This window comes from Strongylocentrotus purpuratus, unplaced genomic scaffold (genome assembly GCF_000002235.5).
Source record: "Strongylocentrotus purpuratus isolate Spur 01 unplaced genomic scaffold, Spur_5.0 spur5_scaffold_7, whole genome shotgun sequence".
Classification (NCBI taxonomy): domain Eukaryota; kingdom Metazoa; phylum Echinodermata; class Echinoidea; order Camarodonta; family Strongylocentrotidae; genus Strongylocentrotus; species Strongylocentrotus purpuratus.
This window is the reverse complement of record NW_022145613.1, coordinates 28427003-28450879: the sequence shown is the minus strand read 5'-3', so window position 1 is coordinate 28450879 and position 23877 is coordinate 28427003. Positions and strand designations below refer to the sequence as shown.

The 23877-nt window shown below is 37.8% G+C and overlaps 1 protein-coding gene across 2 annotated transcripts in view; it reads right to left on the bottom strand.

Moving 5' to 3' along the window:
- Nucleotides 1–23877, bottom strand: part of LOC585768 (mucin-5AC) — a 70362-nt gene that overhangs the window by 29161 nt on the left and 17324 nt on the right. The window contains exons 15-27 of one of the 2 annotated variants that reach the window (XM_030974082.1): nucleotides 23235–23522; nucleotides 22487–22533; nucleotides 21476–21676; nucleotides 20604–20788; nucleotides 19606–19713; nucleotides 18909–19194; nucleotides 17601–18020; nucleotides 16537–16775; nucleotides 16122–16323; nucleotides 15449–15772; nucleotides 14928–15101; nucleotides 12512–14344; nucleotides 9916–9975 (exon numbers count right to left, since the gene is read on the bottom strand). In XM_030974082.1, the coding sequence (XP_030829942.1) occupies nucleotides 9916–9975; nucleotides 12512–14344; nucleotides 14928–15101; nucleotides 15449–15772; nucleotides 16122–16323; nucleotides 16537–16775; nucleotides 17601–18020; nucleotides 18909–19194; nucleotides 19606–19713; nucleotides 20604–20788; nucleotides 21476–21676; nucleotides 22487–22533; nucleotides 23235–23522 (4367 nt within the window). The remainder of the gene's footprint in view (nucleotides 1–9915; nucleotides 9976–12511; nucleotides 14345–14927; nucleotides 15102–15448; nucleotides 15773–16121; nucleotides 16324–16536; nucleotides 16776–17600; nucleotides 18021–18908; nucleotides 19195–19605; nucleotides 19714–20603; nucleotides 20789–21475; nucleotides 21677–22486; nucleotides 22534–23234; nucleotides 23523–23877) is intronic. The other variant, XM_030974083.1, reaches the window with a different exon arrangement.

Below are 23877 nucleotides of genomic sequence, written 5' to 3'. Positions count from 1 at the left end.
CCCCAAGTAAGGATACCGTAGTTAGGTAAGGTTATATCTGCGTAGAACTTGAGGGTAATATGATATTGGATAAGAAATCAAGTATTTGTTTTTTAATACATGTGTTTTGTAGAAAAATAATTTACAAAAGTAAATAATATGTACGTTCTATGACAGGTCAATGTCACTGTGGATGCCAAAATTGTGTTGATTTTTATTTGTTTAGAAGGGTATGTAGGTTTCGATGCTAATAGAATATTTCAGAATCGTCAGTAAAAATAATTTAAAAACTGATTTCAAAAGAATACTGGGAGTCATTTTGTTATAAATAACAAATAACGAAGACCCATAACAGATCCTTGAGGAACACCGCAAGATATCGATCTTTGATAAGAAACCTGACCTTCGACCTTCGATACTAGCATATTGTTGTAAACCGCTTGAGCGAATGTAACACCGCGGCTAACAAACACTATTGTAGTCTACAATTCTGCTCTCTTAACTGAGAAATGTCGCAGTTTTACATCCAGTAGCTATTTGAGACGATGTGTAGACAACGGAACGTACTTACAGTTAAAGATGATTAAAAAGGCAAAAAATAGGACAGCGAGCCCATTCAACTATAAAGCTCATTATATCAATATTAAAACATAACAACACTCGATAGCAAAGTGCACATTACTAGTGAAGATAAATGACTCACATTCAGGTACATATTATATATTCAACAATACCCCCCCCCCCCCCAAAAAAAAAGTATAAAGAAGTTCTACACAAAGATCTCCTTTCGGCCCCGCCCACACCTCTCTTTTTGTATATCTTTCCGTATTCGCTCTCTCTCTCTCTCTCTATTTCTCTTGATCTCAATGTTGCATAGTAGTGCGAACCCACTAATGTAGTAAGCATTAGAACATACCATGCAAAGAACGAAGGTGTATTCTAATGACTTTAATTAATAATAACAAAAATAAACGCTACATTACCATAAGTATAATAACCAGGCATTCGTATTACATAAAATCTTATATCCGATCAACGGATAAAATCCACATTAATATGTCACGTGCTTAACTTCATTATTTCATTATTTCACTCAGCAGCTATTTCTCCGCAAACTTTTCTTGTGTACATTTTTACATCGGCTTCTCTTTTTTCTTTGTCATTACCTTTGTCCTTCTACTTCCCCCTTTGGTACTTCCCAACAGATACACACACACAACACACGCACGCACGTACACGCACGCATACATACACCCTAATGTGTATATATATATATATATATATATTCTATAACATAAGATTTAATTCATATCACTTACACACAAAGAAATTGATATTGAGTTGATGATTATTCAGGAGTTTTCTAAAGGGATTGAAAGGAATTTTTACTTTCATAAGTTACATTTTGATATTAGTTTTCTGCATACACAATGCATTTATATCACAAACATGTACATACACACAATACTTTAAAAATGACTCCCTGATACGCATTATGTATATATATATATATATATATAAATACACTGTTGCTTATATAGTTGTAATATTTTGTTCAGAACTTTGCCAATCAATCTCTATGAATCTTTAAATGGGGAGGCGCGATAGCTCAGTTGGTAGAGCTGTGGTCTCGTAATACGGCGACCCGGGTTCAACACCAAGGCGATGTGCTAGTGTCCTTTGGAAAGGCATTAATCCTCATTACCAGGTCTCGCGGAGAGGACCTAAAGCCGTCGGTCCTCTGGATGTTATTGAAACAAGCATTTATGCTTTCTTAGCAGTCAGGTAAAATAACCATCACTACACACCTATTAATAAAAAGAGTTCTTTAGAAGTTAAAAACTTTATCTATTGAGAAAAATTCATTACGAATAAATCGGATTCACAATCGCTTGAAAAGAGATAAAGAAAAATGTTAAATGCTATGGGCAATAGTGTATATATACATACCCTTGAATACGCTGACTCAAAATATCATTTTTTAACTTAAAACGTGACACGTCTACGAGTATGATTTTGAACCTTTTGGGGGATGGAAATTATAACATCCCATTAACATATCTTTACTCTCTCTAGACTATATGAAGGTAAACATTTTAAATGGGTAAATCAGTATTACTCATTAACAATTCGAGAGGGGGGGGGGGGGAACTACGAGGAAAATCGAAATGTGTCTCCCCCCCCCCCCCTATCTAACCTCTCAGCGCCTGGTCTCGCTTTTCGATAAATTTAGGTTATATTCCTTCTACTATCCCAGTTAATTCAGGTAACTAGATCTTAGGTCAGTTCTTATACGATTATGTAAAACAAATATCGACTGAAAGATATTTATTTTCAAAAATGGACGGAATAAATAGATAATGCAGAGCCAATAATGCGAAAATTACATTCTAAAACATAATCAAAATCTACAAAAGCCGTAGAAATGACGGACGAGTTGCATCCTCCTTTAGAAAGCAGTTTACATGCTACCATATCTCATAATAACACAGACAAAAGCGCTTAAAATCATATCATCATACTGATGAACACATTTTAAAACTAGAATCGAATTTAGGATTACGTAAATAATATATGATTTCCCGGCCGAATTCGCGTGTTTGTTATTCGAATTCATTTACTTTGCATTTAAGTTAGCGCAGATCGGCTTTGCCATGCCAATTATCATTCAATTTTCCAGTTTTTGTATTTAATTTAGGATTTTGGTCGAAGGGTTTCATAGGTCCGTCATTCAATTTAAAAACTGCTCAACTAGCATTCAAATTAATATTCACTTGTCGAAGCGTAATTTTTATCATTTAAATTAACACCTGTCATTCGTATTCGTAATAGTTTTATTTAAGTTAGGAATGTTAGGGGGAAGAATTGCAACAAACTTTTACTGTTTTTAAATAATGCAGTTAAAATGCATGATTTGCCATTGTGGTCTAAGCTGTTATTCCATTTCTTTATTTTCAGGACAATGCAGATGGGTGTAGTCAGACATAAAGTAAAGAAGGGCGAAATCAAGGAATATGGCATTTCTGCACGGACATGTTCATATACCCGGGAAAGGTGGGGGTACCCTCAATCGCCCCTTTTTACTACAGACTCGGAATTTTACAAAAGTAATTCACATCGTCTCTTATACCCAGCACACCCCTTTGTTTTTCTTAAAGAGTTTCAAAGTATACGTGAATAAATGCAAGAGAATGAAATATGATGAAATACACATGAAAAACAATCTTGAAAGAAAAAGAATGAGCTATAAAGAGTGTGTAATAAACGAGAAATGTATATTGACCATCAATTTAAGTGCACAAAGTGCTAATTTGAATGCTACAAATGAATTAGATTGCTAGAAGTACACCGTCGCGTTGTCTGAAAATCGTGTTGCGCCAAATCGAATGACCAAATAGCAAAAGAAGCACATTGTTTCATTAATTTGAATGAAACATACGTATATTCTAACGAAAATTCCATAGATTTGAAAACTAGAAAAGGGAATATTAACCTGAGATATACCTGACTGCACTAAAACCGTCGAATTTGAACGCAAGACAAATTCCTTTGAATGACAAACTCGCGAGTTTGGCCGGGAAATCCTTTATATGGGAATGTAACATCTTCACTCGCACATCAATATGGATGTAAGTCTTCTACTTCAACGCGTATATGATTGCGAAGACTGTCAAGGAATTAACTGAAAGCAATTTTTATTAGACTTATGCGTCATCTTATGAATCGTGTGAACATGAAAATGACATAATAGGCAATGTAAGGTAATAGTGAAATTGCCCTCAAGTTCATTTCCAGTGAGTCTTTGAAATCACGTTGTGTTTGCTCTACCGCGATGTTTTATCGTTAGGTTTAGCAGTCGACTTCGTTGCAAGTGCATGTTTGAATGAATGGGACATTGACCGTTGTCGTTGTCCCGTCAGGGCATTCGAGCTCCACGACGTCTTCGATGACGCTCTCGGGTTTGCAGCATGAGCAGTTCTGATCCATTATCATCTGGCCATCAATGATCTGCAAAAATCCAATAAAGAGCATTAAAAGTAGGCTTAAAAACATAGAAAGCAAAGCCATGTCGTTTGAGTCATATCGTTGACATGGCAGTTATTTGTTTTAATATCACTTTATTAACAATCATGATTATTATGAAAGGAAGTAAAAGAACATAGAGTTTGTTAGATACTAGCAACAATTATATAAAAGTAGAAAAGAGAAGAAGCCCAAGTCGTGTTTTATTATTAACAATGCAGGGCTAATACTTCAAATCAAATGTTAAGGAGTCTAATTCTAGTAGGTAGCCGTGGGAACAAAGTTTAATCAAATTACAATGAAACATGAACCAAAATAGGATAATGATGGTAATAATGTTCATAATAATGATAATAATGCTACTAAAAATAATAATATTTGTAATAATAATCACAATGATATCAAAAATGATGATGATGATAATGGTAATAATAACTTAGAATATAAAGTATTTCCAATACGCAAAATCCGAAGTCCGAAATGAATGATTATAAACTGGTAGACAGAAACCAAAATTTCACAGAACATTGGAAAAGGCAAAGTTTGATTTAAAAAAGAACTAGTGGAACAAAATAAGAGGTATTCAATTTACCTTGGTGAAAGTATGAGAGGAGGAGCACTTTCCTCGGCATTCGTTGAGATAGACGGGGTCTGGTGCTGTGCAGTTATTGTATGATATGATAGTAGGTATTGTTCCTTGAGCCGTTCCACATCCGCTGTGAGTGGGATAAGTGACCGTTGGCAAGGTTGGGTTTTTTACAGCTGAAAGAGAAAATTGCAAACTTTGAGCAAATATATACTGAATGATACTAATTTCTGATAATGTTTGAGTATTATGGTAGTGGTACATAGTGGTCTATTCGCTTGACTCTCAATCCAAGCGTTTAGGGTACGAGTCCAAGCCCAGCACTTATGTTCTTTAACAAGACATTGATCTACATTTGCCACTCTTCACCCAAGTGTAAATGGGTACCCGGAATTCCACAATAAGAGCAATATGAATGTGCAATGTTGCTATACACTCGTTAAACAAGGCCAAATTATGATTACCAATAAACCCGGGGCAGGTATCACAGTATTAATATTGCTTTTCCTGTGAACCCTACAATCATTCTTACCCCCAGTCTTGCCAGGTACATATTCAATACACTTGGGTCAAGAAGAGCTCATGTAGACAAACCACATGTTCAAGGATGTAAGCAGCGAGCAAGTTCCAAACCCAGGACTTCTCGTATGACCATCAATTTTTTTAAACATAATGCCACAGTGGTCTCTCAAGCTCCATTGTTTCTTGTTCAGGGACATGGATACCATTTGCGTGATTGTAACTAATAACACACTTTAGTTTTCCTCCGCATTTTCCAATGATAGTAATACAATTGTGATACATTTTCTGCATAATCTCTGAGTCACTGCTTTTAACTTTTTATAGCTTCATGAATAGACCCTGTGGAAAGTGTGTCTAATTGGCTTAGGACAATATCAAATGAAAGGTGTTTTGTAAACAGACATTACCTGAATTTGTAGTCCCAACCGTCTTTGTTGTTGGTTTCGCTGTTGTTTCAGTTTCCATCGGTGTGGTTGATTTGGTAGTTGTTTCTTGTGTAGTTTGTATAGTTGTTGGAGATGTCGTCGTAAGACAGCTGGGAGCATTAGGAACATTGCGGCAACATAGGAATCTAAAGAAACAGCACGAGTATCACACATCATTCACCGGAAGAAATATTTTACTTTAACATGTTTCGTTCTCATTATGATAAACTATGTCGGTCATCTAATTCAGGATGACAGAAATTGACCAAAGTGATTTAAGTGAGTAAGGTGATGAACAAAATTACAACGCTAGTCAATATTTAATACAAAAATTAATGAAAAAGGCTCATTCGTCATAATCAGTGGATAAAATAATGCTGATTTTCATGCAATTCCGATTGCTTATGTATTGTATATGTATCTTCATCGGGTCTATAAATTTACAGGTAAAACTATAGCTTTAATAGAACCACGATAGAAATAAGAAAACCTAGAAATTTGTGGCAGTCCATTGTGTATAGGAAACATATCAGTTCTGGGCACCAATCATGCCTATGCTTCTTTTTATGTAGGCGCCTATCTTTGGGGTTTTTATAATTCTCTAGAGATTTAGATAAATCTGATGTTATTTGTTCATATGAGAATATTTGATCAATTTGTTTCGATGCGAGGACGTGAGTTTTACAAAAAAAAACATATATATACACGATGTGTCCTGTATCGAGCAAGTAAATGACCTTTGCCAATTCTTTTCCAGGCGCATCAAGCATGTCGAGATGATTTAAGATTATTGTCAAGATAGAAAGGGGAAGAAATCTCTCGCACAGGACAAAAAACATATTTCTGATATGCTTTTGTGGTCCAAAGATTTTCTGACGAAAAAGATATTAAATATATCAAATACCATTATATTCTTCAGGTGCCTTTCTGGTTTAAAATGGTCTCTATGCGCGCTTGACTATATAAAAGACTTCTGTCCTTTTTTTTCCAGAATGCTTGCGTTGGAGGGGAACGAAGGGTCCACATATAGTGGATTGATTTATGACGAAAGATAGATCATTGTTTTAAAGGAGCACGGGCGAGAGGCTTACCTAATCCTGTAATCAAAACATATAGGTTGCGACTTCGATAAAGAGCACTCCAGACCCAGATCCTTATCACACGTCAGTGTCTGGCCGAGCTCTCCGGCGCCGTAATGGGGTGGGAACGCCGTCTCGCACTCGATGTCGATCGGGGCTTCGCACACATCGTGGTTGAGTTCTCGGCAAGTCTCAATGAGTTCGTACTCGCCGTCGTCGTCGGTCGTTAGTTTGTCGCCGGTTTGAGCCTCGTCATCGCACCACGACGTCCACTCGCACACCTCTACTGTCTCACATCCACCTGTGTGGAAAAGAATTTCATTACGAATCCATAACTCGTTGTCATAATTAAGTATATAGATCCAATATCATACATTAGGCTTGCGGGTGCACCATGTGAGAGAGAGAGGGAGGATTGAGGAGTCCTGAAAAGGACTCTCGGTTATCTTTCTTGAGGGTGTGTAGTCCTGATCCAATGTTGTAAGAACACTTCAAATGCAATCAGTATCAACAGAAAAGCTAGCTTTCCAACAAACACACAACTACACATCCTAAACAAGATATGACTTTGCGGATAAATTTGTTTAAGACAGTCCTTTGATTAAACTTGTTAAGCAGAAGAGTCTATGAAACGTCAAATCTACACTATTGTTGAAACGGAATGTTACAAAGTAGCAAAAGGTATACTAGCATTTTAGAATAGTATTTCGTACATGACTTATGTAACCTATAAAACATTTGCCAATAGGAAGGCACATGCCAATTTCACCAATAATTTCTTTAAGCCGAACGTTCAACTTCTTCTTTGTCGTAATAAGTAACTGAAATGACAAATTATATATTCCTAATAGTGATCGATAACATTTCTGAAAGGTTGTATTATAATTTGTATTATGTCTACTTTAGCATTAGTTAGGGGGAAATTAAAGACTTTGAGATATGTTTATCTAGATCTATTACAATAGAACCACAAATTAGCAGATGGAGAACGTCATCCCTACTGATACATATTTTACTCTCAACAAAGTATATCATATTTCGTGTAATATAAATGACATTAATGATATGGATATGAAACGAGATAATCTTATTACGATTCTGATAACCGAATGATTGATAAAAGTCTGAATGGAATGTTACCTGATGTGAAATGAAGAGACACCATTCATGGAAGACAACTGACGTCATGATCATGTGATGAAAGCATGATGGAATCGACAATCTCATGTATTGTTCGATGCGGGTGTGACTGAATGGCCTCCAGGAAAATCCGGAATTGTGAAGGGGTACAACCAAATGGAGGGTGCAAAAAAGGACACCGGTCGCTTGCGACATGCCCTATATATATCAGCGTTTATCAACCAGAGTGCAGCAGGACATGTCTAGGGAAGCCGCGAGAGAATTTAATTAAAAATCTTTCTTTACTTTTTTTTTGGATCAATTTTTGATAATATCGTCAATTTCTTGGAAACAAAATATCTGAAACCGCTATGTATTTTCGTGAAGGAATAACATTTTAAAGACAATTAGGTGTTTGTTTTTTGTCGCTCGCTTCACTACCTCGCAGCATTTAGAAACAGTGTGATTTCAGGCAGGGAAGTGCCTGAATACCCACATCATTAGTCAAAGAGGTGCCAGGATATATCTTTGACAGCGAGGTGCCCAAAAAACATCTTTTTACGAACATTTAGATACAGGATGATTCAGGACAACGAAATACCCGAGTTTCCTTTACTTCATGCATCGAGGTGACCGAATATATGACTTTTGTATTCATGTATTTGGCAGCGAGGTTATCTTATGGTTTTTATTTTTTATTTTTTTATTTTTTTTACAAAATAACATTTTTATCATACTAAAAATGTCATTGCTTAGGAACAAGATTGCACTTGATGTGTACCTGAGTGATGGAAAATGAATGTTCTGTCATGATTTTTACATGAGGGTGACTCCAAACTTGTTTTATCTTAAAAGGGTGCCGTCACTGTAAAAAGGTTGAAAAACGCTGCCCTATATCGTACTTGTTATAGAATGATCGATATTAAATCAGGGCCTTTTTAAACTTTTTTTCCCGTTTTTTAAGCTTTAAACATTCTTTTTGTGAAACTCAGATATACTGTTCGAACGGACGAGGATTAGGCTATGATAGCAATCAAACCCATAAGATGCGCTTCTCCTTATGATAACAAATTGTCATTCGATACGAAGTAAGGGGAAGAAGTATTCGCAACGGATTTATTCAACGGAATATGCGGATAGACGTACGATGAAAATACGATATCCTCAAGAGAATATGAACAGAGACAACAGATTGGGGGAGATAACACATGTATATTCGACAGCTACTGAGCTTGAAATGATTACATTAATTAAACAGCCACATTTATTGCGTAGCGGGTAACAACATGTTTTGAAGTGTTTATCATGTGAAAAAAAAAATCAAACAACAAAAATACTGACAATAATAAATGACCTCAAGTAAAACGAAATACGCATTATTCACTGGATAATGTGCCAATATGAAATTTAGACATCCCACTGATGGCATCAAGGAAGAATAAAATCAGCCTTCATCAACATCATTCACACGACAAGATGAATTCAAATTCCATGAATATAAAATTAGAATAAGTTATGCTCAAAACACAAGATAAACACATAATTCATGAATAGAATATATATTCGGAAAATTCCGAACACAGAATGAACGTATGACGTAATGAGGGGTACCAGTGGCGTATTCAGAAGTTGATATACAGATAGGCGAATCGACCGCTGGACCAATATTACTTAGGGTAGCTCAGGTCCATTCTATGCTGGATCCACCATTAGACTTTCTGATGTCAAAACTTATAACACGTATGCTTAGTATTGATGTAGTCGGGGCATGTAGTCCCGAGTCACGAGGCCGCTAAAGAAACATAGGGCCAAGATAACTCAACTATCGCCCAGAGGCAGGACTTGACTACACTATGTATACAAAGAAAGATACGAGATGTCTATTCCTCCCCGACTTTTCAGGGTTATGGGCAGACATCGCATAGTCTAAATATTATACATACGTGCACATATATATATATATTACATACACATACAAATGATTCTCATTAATGTATAATGAAAAACAAACAGAATATTACCCAATGTGCCTTACATCAACACATTGATTATAAATAAACAAGCATCCACCAATGTTTGAATTAACGATCCACAGAAATTGTGGATGTTCACAAAAGAAATTATAGAATGAATGAACAAAAGCATGGTGAAATTAAAAAATAAGTTTGTTTAGAAGACTTACCCTCCGTAGTTGTCTCAGGTGTAGAAGGTGTAGAAGGTGTAGAAGGAACAGTTGGAGTGGCTGTATGATTACAAACATTAAGAGGAGAAATAAAGTTTCCGTCATTTGGAGAATGGTTTTATTCATCTCAAATATTTCAGGGCGTTGAAAATACGCCGGTGTGGTGCAGTATGTGAACACATTCGTTATAGTGTCTTTTCAAGCAGGGAAAACAAACTGTAAATTTGCAGCGAAAAAATGCTGCTATCATTTTGACACAAGTAACGCCCTTTTTAACAACGGAGAAGAGAATTGTATAAAGAACTAAGTAGTTTCGAATCGAGCCCATCATGAACATATTAGCATTAAATATTTTAAAAAATTTTGACTTTGGCATGGGACAAGAAATACAAATGTTACCCTCACAAATTTACGCAGTTCTGTACACGCAACAAACAAGGATATTGCTGTGTTAGGTCTCGCCATGAAATCGAAGTATTCATTCAACTACTTAACTTATACAAAGTATGATATCACAAAGAAAAGAAAAATCCGTATTTATAGATTAGTGTGGCTACTTCTGATCGCAATGTATTAATGACAAGAAGGTGTTTGTGGAAACGCATAATACACCCTTTCACGGTACAAGAGTGCGCATGCGCCGACGTGAAGGGGTGTATTATATGACAGAGTGAAATGCACTGTAAATGGTATTACGGGGACGTTTGAAATTAGAGCAACATAAGTGGGATGTTAAAGAGAAGGTTGAGTTCTGGGAAGAGGTGAAAAATAAATTGTGAGCATTACTCATTCTTATTATGCAAGTGTGGAAGAACATCAGTTAAGACATGTTCCCTGAAAAGCATGGCTCTTCAAATGCCTTCATATTCTAAATATGCATGTAACATCGTAAAAATCGGGGGGGGGGCCGGCTTTTTACGCCACGTGTTCGTGTAGTCCCATATACATCTTTCTGTGCAAGTGTTTGTAACTTTACCAAGACTTGGTCACATTTCTTATCATTTTGATGATTCCAGAACCTTGCAATACACACAAACTCTTATATGCTAGATGATCAACCTTTTCTGGTCGGTTCCACACCGTTTCTTTCACAATGCAATCGCATGACCAGAACTCAACTTCATCTTTAAGGTGACAATAGAGAAGCCATTCTCATGAAATTGTCCTAATGCATTCATAACTGTGGTGATGATAGGTAAATGCTGTGATGAAAGTTGTGTACTAGTATAATACTTAATAGCGTGTTGGTCAATCTACAGTGTTGTTTGAGATAATTATTAGGGTACAAGTTGTAAACAAATTCCCCCAAAACTATATATTTTCATCGGTGCATGAAATGTAACAATGAGGTATATTATGTGCACATGACATGTTGCAATTAAAATATAAATTCAGATATTGCGCAAAGGGATGAAATTGCAAGGGTGTTGTCCATGTGGTGACGGTTTTAATTTTGAACGAGATGATCTGTTAATAGATGACCGGCTGCATATTCAATGGTAACGTTGATGATGATGATGATGATGATCACGATGACGATGATGCATCCTGACGATGAATTCACCTTCTGTGCATTCCTCGGGACAACATTCGGGTCGAGTAACTTCTTCCGTAGACGGAACAGTGCTAGACGCGCTGCCAGTCATTATCTCGGTCGCTTGGGTCTGCCCGCTTGCCAGTGAAGTTTGGCCGGTTGGTTGGTTTGCGTCAGTTGTTCCTCCACTAAAGAATGTCGAAGTTTCTGTCATTGGTGAACGCACACCTTCAGAAAATGGCATTCGATTTTTGCTTGGTTTAAATTCATCCAAGATGACAGATGCAATATAAATTACGATGCGTTGATCAATACAACAATGTAAATGTTGCTTGAGTTGCTGGGTTTGAAGTGAAACGTGACGGACTCCTTTTACGTAACTTAAGTGGACACCACCCCACCCCTACTACACCGCGTCCACGTTGATATTTGCAACGATAATTGTATTACTTCTTAAGCTTTGCACTATCATCAGAGTGAGTACTTAGCCAGTTTGAATCGGCATCTAAATTCTATACTTGAAAGTGGTACCTGATTGAAAAGATATCTCCAACATTAGCGCGTAAATCATAAACTTACTCAACTTATTATTGCAATGCTCCTTCTTTTAAGTGTATTCCAAATGATTTAATATATGTGCAAGGTCAAACACTTTTCGTAGAAGACGAGCAATCTCTTAGAAAAGACAAATATATCAGCTGAAATAAACGAGCTTTAAATATATGACTCTCGCAGTTTGGGTAGAAGAGTTTCAATTTTGTGCGCTTTCTCGAAATAAAAATTGCAATAAAAAGATTGGCTGGATTTATATTATTATACTATATTTCTATATTTTTCTCTCATGTAAGTCCTTCTTATTTTCAGTCGAGTTCATAGCGCACCATATTTGTCAGCGAGTTTTGGAGCAGGAGGCAACAGTCACTACTGTATGGATGAATACATATACCCAGATATGCTGAAATACCATACACCAATGAATGACTGAAAGGATGTTCATGGTCGATCGAAATGATATCTGAATGGTTTCTGGTATGAGAGATGAGCGTGGCTTGATGAAGGTACCTTCAGTTGTCACGACCGTCGTTTCTGATGAAGTATCAGTTGTTGCTGCGGCAGTTGTTTCTTCACTTGTATACGGTACTTCTGTAGTTGCCGTAGTTGTTTCTTCGCGCGTTGTAAAGCCAGCAGTGGTCGTTTCTGCCATTGGTGAAGATGGTGTGGTTCTAGATTCTGAGGTAGTTGCTGACTCTGATGTAGTTGTTCCTTCTGCGGTAATCTCTTCCTGAGTGGTCTGAGATGTTGTCTGCAATGTCGTTGTCGTTTCTGTCGTTAAACCCTCTGTCGTTGTTTCCATAGGTGTTGTTTCGAATGGTAAAAGTGTGGTAGTAATTTCTTTTGTCTGTAATGGTGTTGTTGGTGCGAAGTGAGAAGTGGGTTGTGACGATGTTGTAGGAAGTAATGTGGTAATTTCAGACTCAGTTGTTGGAGATACAGTTGTTGAGAAAGTATCTGAAACTGTTGTTTCCTCTCTAGTTGTAGTTTCAGTGGTGGTTTCTTCTTGTTCAGTGGTTATTTCTGACATTGTGGTGGTTTTCATGGTCGTGGTTTGTTGCTTTGTGGTTGTTTCTGAAATAGTTTCTGTTGTGATTTCAGCAGTGGTTTCATAGGGAGTAGTCTCTGGGGGAATCGTGGTCGGAAGTGTTGTAGTTTGGACAGTGGTGGGTGCAGTGGATAATTCCGTTGTGGTTTCTATTGATTCGGTTGTTGTTTCAAAGATAGTTGTAATAGGTTTTGTAGAAACTACTGTAGTTTCCGCCTCAGTTGTTTCTGAAGCAGTTGTAACAATTTTCTCCGTGGTTGTTATGGTGGTTGTTGGTCTGATTGTCGTTACAGCTTGCGTAGTCATGGCTTCAGCAGTCGTAGCTGATTTTGTTGTTTCAGGCATCGTAGTGGAGCCTTCTGTAGTAATTAGAGGGATCGTTGTGGGGGATGTGGTTGTTATGGTGGTTGTTGGTCTGATTGTCGTTACAGCTTCTGTAGTTTCTTCAGCAGTTGTAGCTGCATTTGATGTTTGTGACAGTGTTGTTAAAACTTCAGTCGTGGTAATCGGTAAAGTAGGTGGTGTGGTTGGTGGTGTTGTAGTAGTAGGAGATGTTGTTGGTATGGTGGTGATAGGATTTGTTGTAGTAACTGTTTCTGTAGTGGTTTCAGCAGTCGTAGCTGATTCTGTTGTTTCAGGCATCGTAGTGGAGCCTTCAATAGTAGTATGTGGGATAGATGTGGGGGATGTTGGTATGGTTGTGGTAGGGTTTGTTGTAGTTTTAGCTTCTGTTGTTGTTTCAGTAGTAGTAGCTGACTCTGTTGTTTCATGCAACGTAGATAAGCTTTCTGTTGTAGTAAGAGGGGTCGTTGTGGGGAAAGTTGTCGGTATGGTCGTGGTAGGATTTGTTGTAGTTTTTGTTTTTGTTGTTGTTTCAGAAGTCGTAGCTGCTTTTGTTGTTTCAGGTAATGTGGTTAAGCCTTCTGTAGTAATAAGAGGTGTAGTTGTAGGGGATGTTGTAGGTATAGTCGTCGTAGGGTTTGTTGTAGTTGTTTCTGTTGTTACTTCAGTAGTCGTAGCTGATTTTGTTGTTTCAGGTAATGTAGTGTAGCCTTCAGTAGTTGTATGATAAGTAGTTGTGGGTATTGTTGTAGTTGTCGTTTCTGTCGTAGTATATGATGTTGTTGTTGTTGGATAGGTTGTGGTGGTAAGCCGTGAAGTGGTTGGACTCGTTGTGGTTGCGCTTGAGGTTGTTGCTTCAGTAGTAGTCTCCGAAGTGGGGGTTGTAATATGTGTTGTTTGCTCTTGGGTGGTTGAGAAAAACTCGGATGTTGTGTAAAGTGGAGTAGTTGAAGCTAAAAAAACATAGAAAAGCGATTTCCCAAATGGATCAATTAATATTCTTATTCTTCAAGAGAAAAAATGTGGTTCGTGTGCATTATTGTAATACCTGGCACGCCCTTGCACGCAAATATCTCTGCTGACTATCATAGTGCCGTGAAGGGGTGGGGGCAAAAATCGTCTTAGAATCACCGAATTCAGTGGCGCAGTGGAGTTCAGTTATCGAGTGGTACTGAAACGATTGGGGGGACCGGTAATACGGTGAGATGAAATGCGAATTTACAACCATTTTGATTGGGGGAGGTGGTCCAGCCGTCTTCTTTTCTCGTAATTGCAACCCTTTACTTTTTTTCTGTCTTTCTTTTTATTGTTTTCTCTACTCAATTGTGGGAGAAATGTCCTTCCCCCCCCCCTGTCCCCGCTATACTGACCGGAATCTTAAGAACTTGATAATTTCAAGATGTGATACCTTACAACAAGACACACCAAACATAACCTATGACGGATATGGTGCCTTGAGGGGAGAGGGACAGGAGTCATCCTTGAATTACCGAATTCTTAATAACTTGATAATTATAACAAGATGTGATGACTTACGACATGGTACACAGGTATCATTGCTGACAGGCATAGTGCCTTCTGGGCAGAAACATCCATTGACAGGCTCGGTCCGACAAGGCATATGTCTAGGGTTGAACTTCTCGCAGCTAGGAAACTCGAAAGTCGGACAAGCACATTGGCGGTACTCGAAGGGGTCCACACAGTCCATAGCTGCAAAGTGGGAAGAGACACGGGTGAGGAAAACACATCACAATTATATTTTTAAACTCGTGATTTTCAAATTAAAAAAAATACTTTTTGTTCATACTATTTTCATTGAAATAAATAGTGGGAGAAATCAGGTTTTTTTTTCTTCTCCTAACCGAAGAATTGATAGTCCATGAACATTTTAATGAAGACCCGTATTCTGATGTTAGTTATAACACAAAACTTAATTTAATTGGATCTGAGTTGAACCATATTTCAAAATAAGGGAAATAAGATCCAATGCGGTAGCTAATGTCTTCTGAATTTTAGTGGACTCAGACGAAGATAAGCAGAAATTTCCTAAAACTTACGACAGAAGTCTTCATGTCTCCACTCGAGGCATATTCCTTTGTTGGCGCACATCGTGGCGTAGGCTTCGAAAGCCCAGCACGTCGTATCATTGGCGTAACATTCGTCATAGAGGCAGTCTCGGAAGTATGGCGCGGGATCGATGACGGCATGGCATTCGTCAAAGATGGGATCGTAGATGTGTTGACACCACTCCCGACTTGAATCGGTAGGGGGACATGGTGTCGTTGTATCGTCACAACCACAGTCTTCCCTATGTTCAGGAGGAACTAAATCGCAGCAATCACTATCTTCTTCACATGTTGTCTCATTCTTTCCGCAGTTACCTGATAGTGAGAACATAGAGGATATTTATCGAGATGTGTTTCTTTCACATGTTGCAATTTGTCGAATGCAGAAAAAAGATACCCTGGCTTCAATTTACGTTTTTCGTAAGCCCGTTGCACATGTCATTTCCATTGATTTATTAACATCGTTTTAATTTGTGCAACACAATGTATTTGCAAAATTACCCGTTTCCTTTGTTGATTAGCTCCGTGAAAAGCATTGTAACATCGGTATGGATCAATCTTGCACTTAAAACATTTTAATAATCTTGAAGCCTTTGGTGAATTCACCCCATGATAAGTGCAATGTGGCACAGTGAGATCATTTGTATGGCATATGAATACTCACCGCACAGGCCCTCGGTGTAGTTATAGAAGAGAGCCTCGGGTACCTCCACGCTGAAGTAGTGGTTGTCTAGCGGGATGAAACGGACTTCGAGCCCGATGGCCGGGGCTTGGTAGATGAGGTAAAATCCTAAAGAAATGACTCGGAAAGCCGGGAGCTCCATAGGTGCTACATACTGCACGCCGTCGATGACTACCAGATGCGACTGAATGAAATGAAAGCATAATTACTTTTTAGTATAATTACTTTTTCCAAAATTCAACAATTTGTGTCCAATAGTAAGGTTAGCGATTAAAAGCAGACTTTGATCGTATTTTAGTTATATCGTTTACTTTTGATATTGGTGTTGTTGGGTTTTCGTTTGTTTGTTTTTTTCCTTAATGTTTTTACTCTATAGGTTCAAATGTCAATCACTTACACCGTCGATGTAGAACTCGGACTGGAGGATAGTACTGGTCCCATTGTAGATAATCTCGAGATCTCTGGGGCAAGTTGTCCCTGGGAATCGCTCGCACTCGACGTTATGGATAAGCACGGTGTAGAGCGGGGGATTGTGTGACGTATCCTGACTGAGGATGTATGTACAGTTACCCTGATGGTCGAAGTCGTTTCCGTAAAAGTCCGTGTAATGGGGATCGCCGTAACCATGGCAATAACCTTCATGAGAAAATCAATCAGAAACCAATAGTTCATTATTAATATTCTGTTCCTGTACAATGCATATCACAAACCTCCTAACAGCTATGACAGAGCTGTGGAAAGTAAAGCCCCGGCCATAGCTCTGGCAACCGATTTCAACGCAAAGAGCATTTTAAGGATTATCCTAATCAGGTATCCATTTATATACCATATACCTCACGTGGGTAAAGTGTGGCAAGTACAGGCTAATATCTTTTCAAAGGAACTTATTGCTGTGGCGGGGATACGAACCCTGTACCGTGTGGTTAAAAAGTACCATGACTTATCCACCGGACCACAACACATCACTACTGAGCTGCATTCAAATGACATTCTGCCTTAATTCACTACCATCTAAATTAAACTCCAGATATTTCATAATTTTGACCAATAGTGTACTGAACAAAAAAATGAATTAAGACGCGTTTTTGCAGTGCAGCCTGGTAACTAACATACTATAAAAAAAAAAATGTATTGAATGAACAGAAGTGGAACAATATAAAGGGGGATTGTTTCGTTTCTAGTATCATATAAAATTATGAAATCAAAATGTCTTTGACAACCCGAAAATGTCATGTTTTGTTTGACATTAGTATTATCATGAGTAACGATCGACTATTGGCTGATTTTTTTTTAAATCTCTCCTTGTCAGGCACCTTATGCTTTTTGTTCATATCTAAATACTAATTTATTGTGTTTTTTATTTTAAAGAACAGAAAGATATTAAAGAAAAATCAACGAGTGGATGATTAAAGTTAAGCTAACGTAAAGAGTACCGTTCACACTCCTGTTGAAAACACTTACATGTGTTATACGGCGGTGTGTAAGGTGGCGGTGTAAACTTAGGTGTAGGAGTAAAATCGTCAGTCCAGATTTTGGTTGTAGTTTTAGGTGTAGTGGTTGTCTCTTCAGTGGTTGTCTCTTCAGTAGTCCATATATCCCAATAGGGTGTAGTTTCGGTTGTAGTTGTAGGTGTAGTTGGAGGGGTTGAATAATCCCATGGTGTGGTTGAGCGGGTGGTAGTTGGTAAGGTGGTAGGTGGTGTGGTGGTAGGACACGCATCCACGCATTCGCCGCCGTCGTAGAACTGTCCATCGGGGCATTTACATCCCTCTACACACGTGTCGGGGCATTCTCCGTTCTCATCCCATCGATCCTCGTGCCCGCACATATCACAGACTGGGATACAGGGATTGTACTCCGAACAATCATCACATTGCATTGCTGCAGATGGAAGAAGAATACAGGCGAAAAATTAGTGAACATTCATTTTGGATTTCTTTTTAATTTCCACAACACAATGTTAGATACAGGGAAAATGATATACACGAATGCTCCACTCGTCTTTAAAGGGAGTCACTCGTCAGTTTCCATGCGCAGAAGACCATAATTCGCTGACACCAGACTTGGTGGATAATAATCATAAACGTGTGTACAGGTATTAGGTCTGCACACAGCGAACCAGTAGGCCAATCGAGAAATACCCCCTCGTCTATAGGAGATCTCCGGATGAGGGAAAAGTGAGATAATGACTTTACCATGTGGGGGAATGGGTGAAAAACGCAGTACGTTACATAAGGCCTGTTGATCATGAAACTGAACGCTAATTCTGGTGATTAACAGCACATCTTATGGGGTAAACACCCGAACGGTGTTGAATTCCACATGAGAGCTAACTACTGATCGAGTGTCTTAAAGATGAAGAGGTTAACTATTTCTCTTGATAAGTTATGTAATCAGACATCCTTATTTACTCCTAGAATTTCGATTTAAATTTAATAACAGAAAGAGAGCAGTGGACGCCTACCACTTATTTAGTTAGGGTAACATCATTTATATTGATTTGTTTTGTTTTGTTTTATTGGTTTCTGCATCTTTTTTTTTTCTTTTTACATCATACATTTTCATGAACATAATATGGTTTGAAACGTGAAAATACTAATTCTGAAAAAAAAAAATAGGTTTAAAAGTCCTATCAACGAATAAACACGTGGAGGTGAGACTTCATGTGGTTTAGGGCACTTTGTTTCGGGCTTTACTTCGTCAAAGATACGGGGCCAGAGATATATTAAAAAAAAAAAAATCATTAATCCTATGAAGATTTATACTTACGGCAGAAGTCGTTTGATCTCCAAGGGATGTGAACGCCTTGCGCGTTACATTCCTGCGCGTACGCGGCGATGGCAGTACAAAGACACTCGCAATCGCCACCGGAGTCGCAGCCGCAGGTATCAAAGATGCACCGGGAGTAGTAGGGTAGGTAGCTGACTTCACTATGGCATGCTGCAAACGTATCTGATTTTAGTACACTGCACTGGCGCATGGCCCAGGCCCGGCGGAACGGGTTAAAGAGGCAAGGGTGGATGATATGCTCCGGACGAGGGCAGTAGTCATGGATCTAGATGAAGAAAAAAAATTGTGTATTGGCTTTCTCCAAGCAAATATTGTGTGGGACACTGTCATGGCAAAGAAAACCACCACGATCAAGCACTTTGTTTCGTGGCACTAAATAGTTTCACGCAACTCAAAGAACTAAGTTGAACACGGTTAGATTATTTCACCTTAAAGATACACTAATTCGGTTTACATGGTTTCTGGGTGCACAGTATATTGCTTAACCCACCTCACTGGGGGCATACAAGAGCATAACAATAGAAATGCTTCAATGTCTTGACAGGTGCACGGCCGTCCCTGAACTAAAACGGGAATGCATGTATTTTAGCATACTTGATGGCCCACCAGTTATGGTGGCTGACACTTCCATAAATCATCCCTCCTAATCGGTGTCTTTGTATTTTTGTTGTCCTACCTTCCAACTGTTTCCAAAATCGATTGAGGACGTCTCTGGAAGACCTCCAGCTGGTGATAAGAAGTCGTCGCTAATCAGGTCGTTGAAGTTACCGCACAGACCTCCAACCTATTGAAATACAACGAAACCCAGGTATCAAGCACAATACTTTTTAAAGAGGCTCGAGTTCTAATAAAAGTGAAAAATAACTTTGAAAGCTTCTCATAGTTTCTATTTCATTCTAGAAGAATCATGTGGTAAAGATGTATCGTGATTGAGATTGCTCTTTATTTAAGTTTATTAAAGTTAAACATGACCAGGAATATGTTTAGGAAGTCATCCAACGTGTGTAGTCCCTTGTAGGTCTACCCATGTCTGTGCCCGATTTTTTTTGTTCATTATTCGTATTTTTTTGAAAGATTTATTCAATATGTCACAATAGTCATGAATAAAGAAACTTCATAATGTTCAATTATCCAGTCACAAGTTTCCTTTTTATTATCCAATCAACCATTTAAAATAACTTTCTATACAGTCTCTTTTATTGTATAATTCAATGATTTCTTTTTTAAAACCCCCAAAATGCATTCAAAATGCAATACATCTTGTTCCCTATTTTCCAACTAATCTAAAGTTGCACTGAATTGACTTTTTTCCCCCTCATAATAAAAGTCAGTTATATAAATATGTTCTCTTTCCTTTCGAAAAGTAACATCGAGTTTCTTCAATTTTTAGTCGTACTTCTTATCAAAATATTCATAAGCCTATGAATAAAAAGGACGTAAATATTATGGTTTGAAGAGCATAGTAACACAATGAAGAAGGCGTGTATCCCATTAAAGCATAGGCTTGTGTTGGGTACACCTGTATGTAGCAATAAAAACATAGATATAAGAGGGAAAGAGAAGAATAGACAAGAAGGGAAGAGAAGGGGGACAGCTAGGGAAAATGGAATTTAGAGTAAACTGGTTGGAATTGTACTGCAAACAAATTACATGAAATAGCTTATTTTTGTTTACCTTTTCTTTGTACATGGGATCAAGTTTGACCTGGATCCACGTACCTCGATCCCAGATCAGTGTTATTCTGTGGGTTGTGTGCACGTAGACGTAGTTTCCAACTTCAGTCAATCGGAATGAACCGGCTGAGGCTGGAGTCGGTTTACCCCGGACAAGGATCAACTTTTCCTGGTTGCTTCCCGTTCCTGGTTTAGTTACGCATAGAAAAGAAATCAACGTCATCATCGGTTTATTATTCATATATAAATAAATTTGTTTAACATATTGGCAGTTTACCTCTGATTAAGAAGAGGAGAATTTTTTAAAATGTTCTTGAGATATATGTTTACTACTTAATAAGGAATTGAACAGCATGGTATTATTGTATGATATACGCTTTATAGCACTTAAAGAAGAATTGAAGAAAAAAGTCTGTACAATTGATTATTCATGTTTTCCACCCTATTTTTGAAAGCCTTATTACATTTAGTGGAAATAATGCTTTGTATAATTACTGTCTGTTATCGAAGGCCAGACAAACGAGAGATTCTTGGGTTTTGAGGGACATAACCCCCCCCCCCCCCCCTCCAAAAAATAATAATAATAATAATGATAATTCAATGAACTGAATAAATTGAAGACAAAGCAATAATATAAATGATTATAGTAACAGTGAAACTAATGAAGCTGATGATGATCATGAAAGTGATGATGATGTTGTTTATAGTTATATTAATAATCATCATCATCACCTTCATCATCATCATGATACGGAATATTTCCTTGGGGGAAGGAGTTGATGTGCGATTTTTCAACCGGAATGACATCTAAAAATGAGAGCTCTTGATCGCCTCTCCCCCTCCAAAAAAGAAGCTTTTTATGGACTTGCTTACCTATACTAAAAGTAATGGATTTGGTGCAGGTAACGGCGGATGTTCCGCATGGAATGTTTGAGACGACGATGTGGAAGAAAGGGATTCCTGAAGCCTGGCTGACACTGTCAGTCACCATAACATAGTCGCAGTCCCCTTGGAAGTCGAACAATTTTCCATCGAATGTCTTGTAGTGAGGGTCTCCCCATGCCGTACACACACCTGAAATACAACATTTAGGTGATTCCGTTCAAATTTCCGTTTGTTGGTTTAACAAAATCTAAGGCTGTAATTTTTTCACAAATTGTTAAACCAAATTGGGTGATTTCGTGCTCTGTGTCCTCTCCGACATATTTTGTCCCCATACATCAGACAAACATAAAGCTCTCTTAAAGATGGATAATAGTGCTTTCTTCTATTACTAACATTAGTCATAGTCATATCAAAAGTGTTTTTTTTTTCATTCAGGAATGAAATATAATCGTGTCACACATCTCGTATGGGACACATCTATTTTGTTTTTAATTGATGAGAAATTAGAGCTTTAGCTTGTGTTAAATCAATCCTATTTCTCCTTTTGTACACTTTTTTTTTTTAGCAATTCCTACCAGACAACCTTTTAAACAACATTGTCATATAATTCCATACAATTCGATATACGGTCTTCATTCAATTATACCGGCATCAGAACTGATTATTTGTTACTTGTAATGTCTGTTCTCCTTGATTGCTAATGTATGCGGGTTGAATATGTTAACCTTCATTTCATGAACGGACTTTACCTCTATTCCAATAAGCTTTATTTCAATCACTGATTTAGTGAATCAAAAAGGTTTTAGTGTATTTATCTAAACGAATGCTATTTTGGTAATGACAATATGAAGTATAGTCTTGGAGCACTGTAAAAGCAATCCTTTCAATTGATTTAAGTTATAGTAAATATTAAGAATATATAACATGATCACATTAATCAGTAAAATTTAAAAATAAAAGAGAAAATGAAGAAGATATTATGAAGAAGGATATGCGTACCATTGCAGTCTTTCTCGCGGCATTCCCATTTGCTGTTTGTACAGGTGCTGTTTACCAAATGAAATGTTAAAACATGTCGTAATCAGATAATAAAATGTTTGTTACTTTTATAATTTAATGAAAACGATGAAATACATTATTGCACATCGTGTCAGAGTTAGATAACTTGCTAATTTAAATATCAAAAACGGAATAAAAGATTTGTAGTATTTTGTCTCTCAACCCCCAAACTGGTTTGTATCCAATGCTTGAGTGGCTGTCGGTTTGGATTACGTAGTAACCTACCCAATGAAGGCTATTAGGGCATTCGCCAACATCATTATTTGTGCACCGTTTTTTTATGCTCACTTGCTATTTGAGTCTACTCTCACAGTTGGTCTCTCATGATAAAAACAACAACAGCGTTACCACTACTACTACTAATAGTGATAATAATATTGAAATTAACAATGATAATAATGATTATAATAATAATAATAATAATGATGGTGATGATGTTATAGCTACAAATATCCATTCCAGCGATGCTCAATTAAGGCGCCTACAATGTACCATTATTACCCTTGCTTTAGCCCAGCTGCTTAGAGGCGTTGAGAGCATTCAAAGAATAAAAATAAAATGCCGCGGTGGGACTCGACCAGAAAAGCATGTATATTCCAGAGACGTACCGAGGCGACCACAACAACTGTACAACTGTCATTACGCAATGCCACATTCACGGCACATTCATAAGCATATCGGAACTTACCAAGAGTGGCATTCATCAGTTTGGATGATGTAACCTTCGGAGTAGCTATGACCTCCATGGTGGCAGGGGCAGCTGGTCGGCAGCACGCAGCTCGTTCCGTTCCAGACCGAGTCCTCAGCACACTCGCACCCACCGTAACACGTGGCGGCTGAACAAGATTCGAACTCGTGCATGTTGGCGCAGCTCTTTACGCATGGGCTGACGCAGGGGACGTATACCTGGTTGGCGAGACAAGCATCCATGGGGCAGTCCAACTCTTCGCATGCCCAGGCTCCGGAGTCGCAGAGGCTAGTTATTAAGAAAAATGTCGTTGTTAACTTTTTTTTTGTAGTTTTGATATGGCGGTAGATCCACATTGAATAATTCTTCAACGTTGCATGCGACATTATTTACATATGATATACAATTTACAAAGGGTATATATTTTCCAGTAAATTGTTTACAAATATACTACTATAATATATATTTGGTAGCTACAAGCACAATACAACGACAATTCTTTTTCAATATTTAAGATACAACCTCAAAGTTTTAGTCTAGCATTTTTCGAAAATAACATATCGCTTTAAAAAAAAAAAAAACAGCTCCGAACAATTTAGATAATTTGTTTACCTCTCTATCTCAAGTCCACATTTGGCCCAAA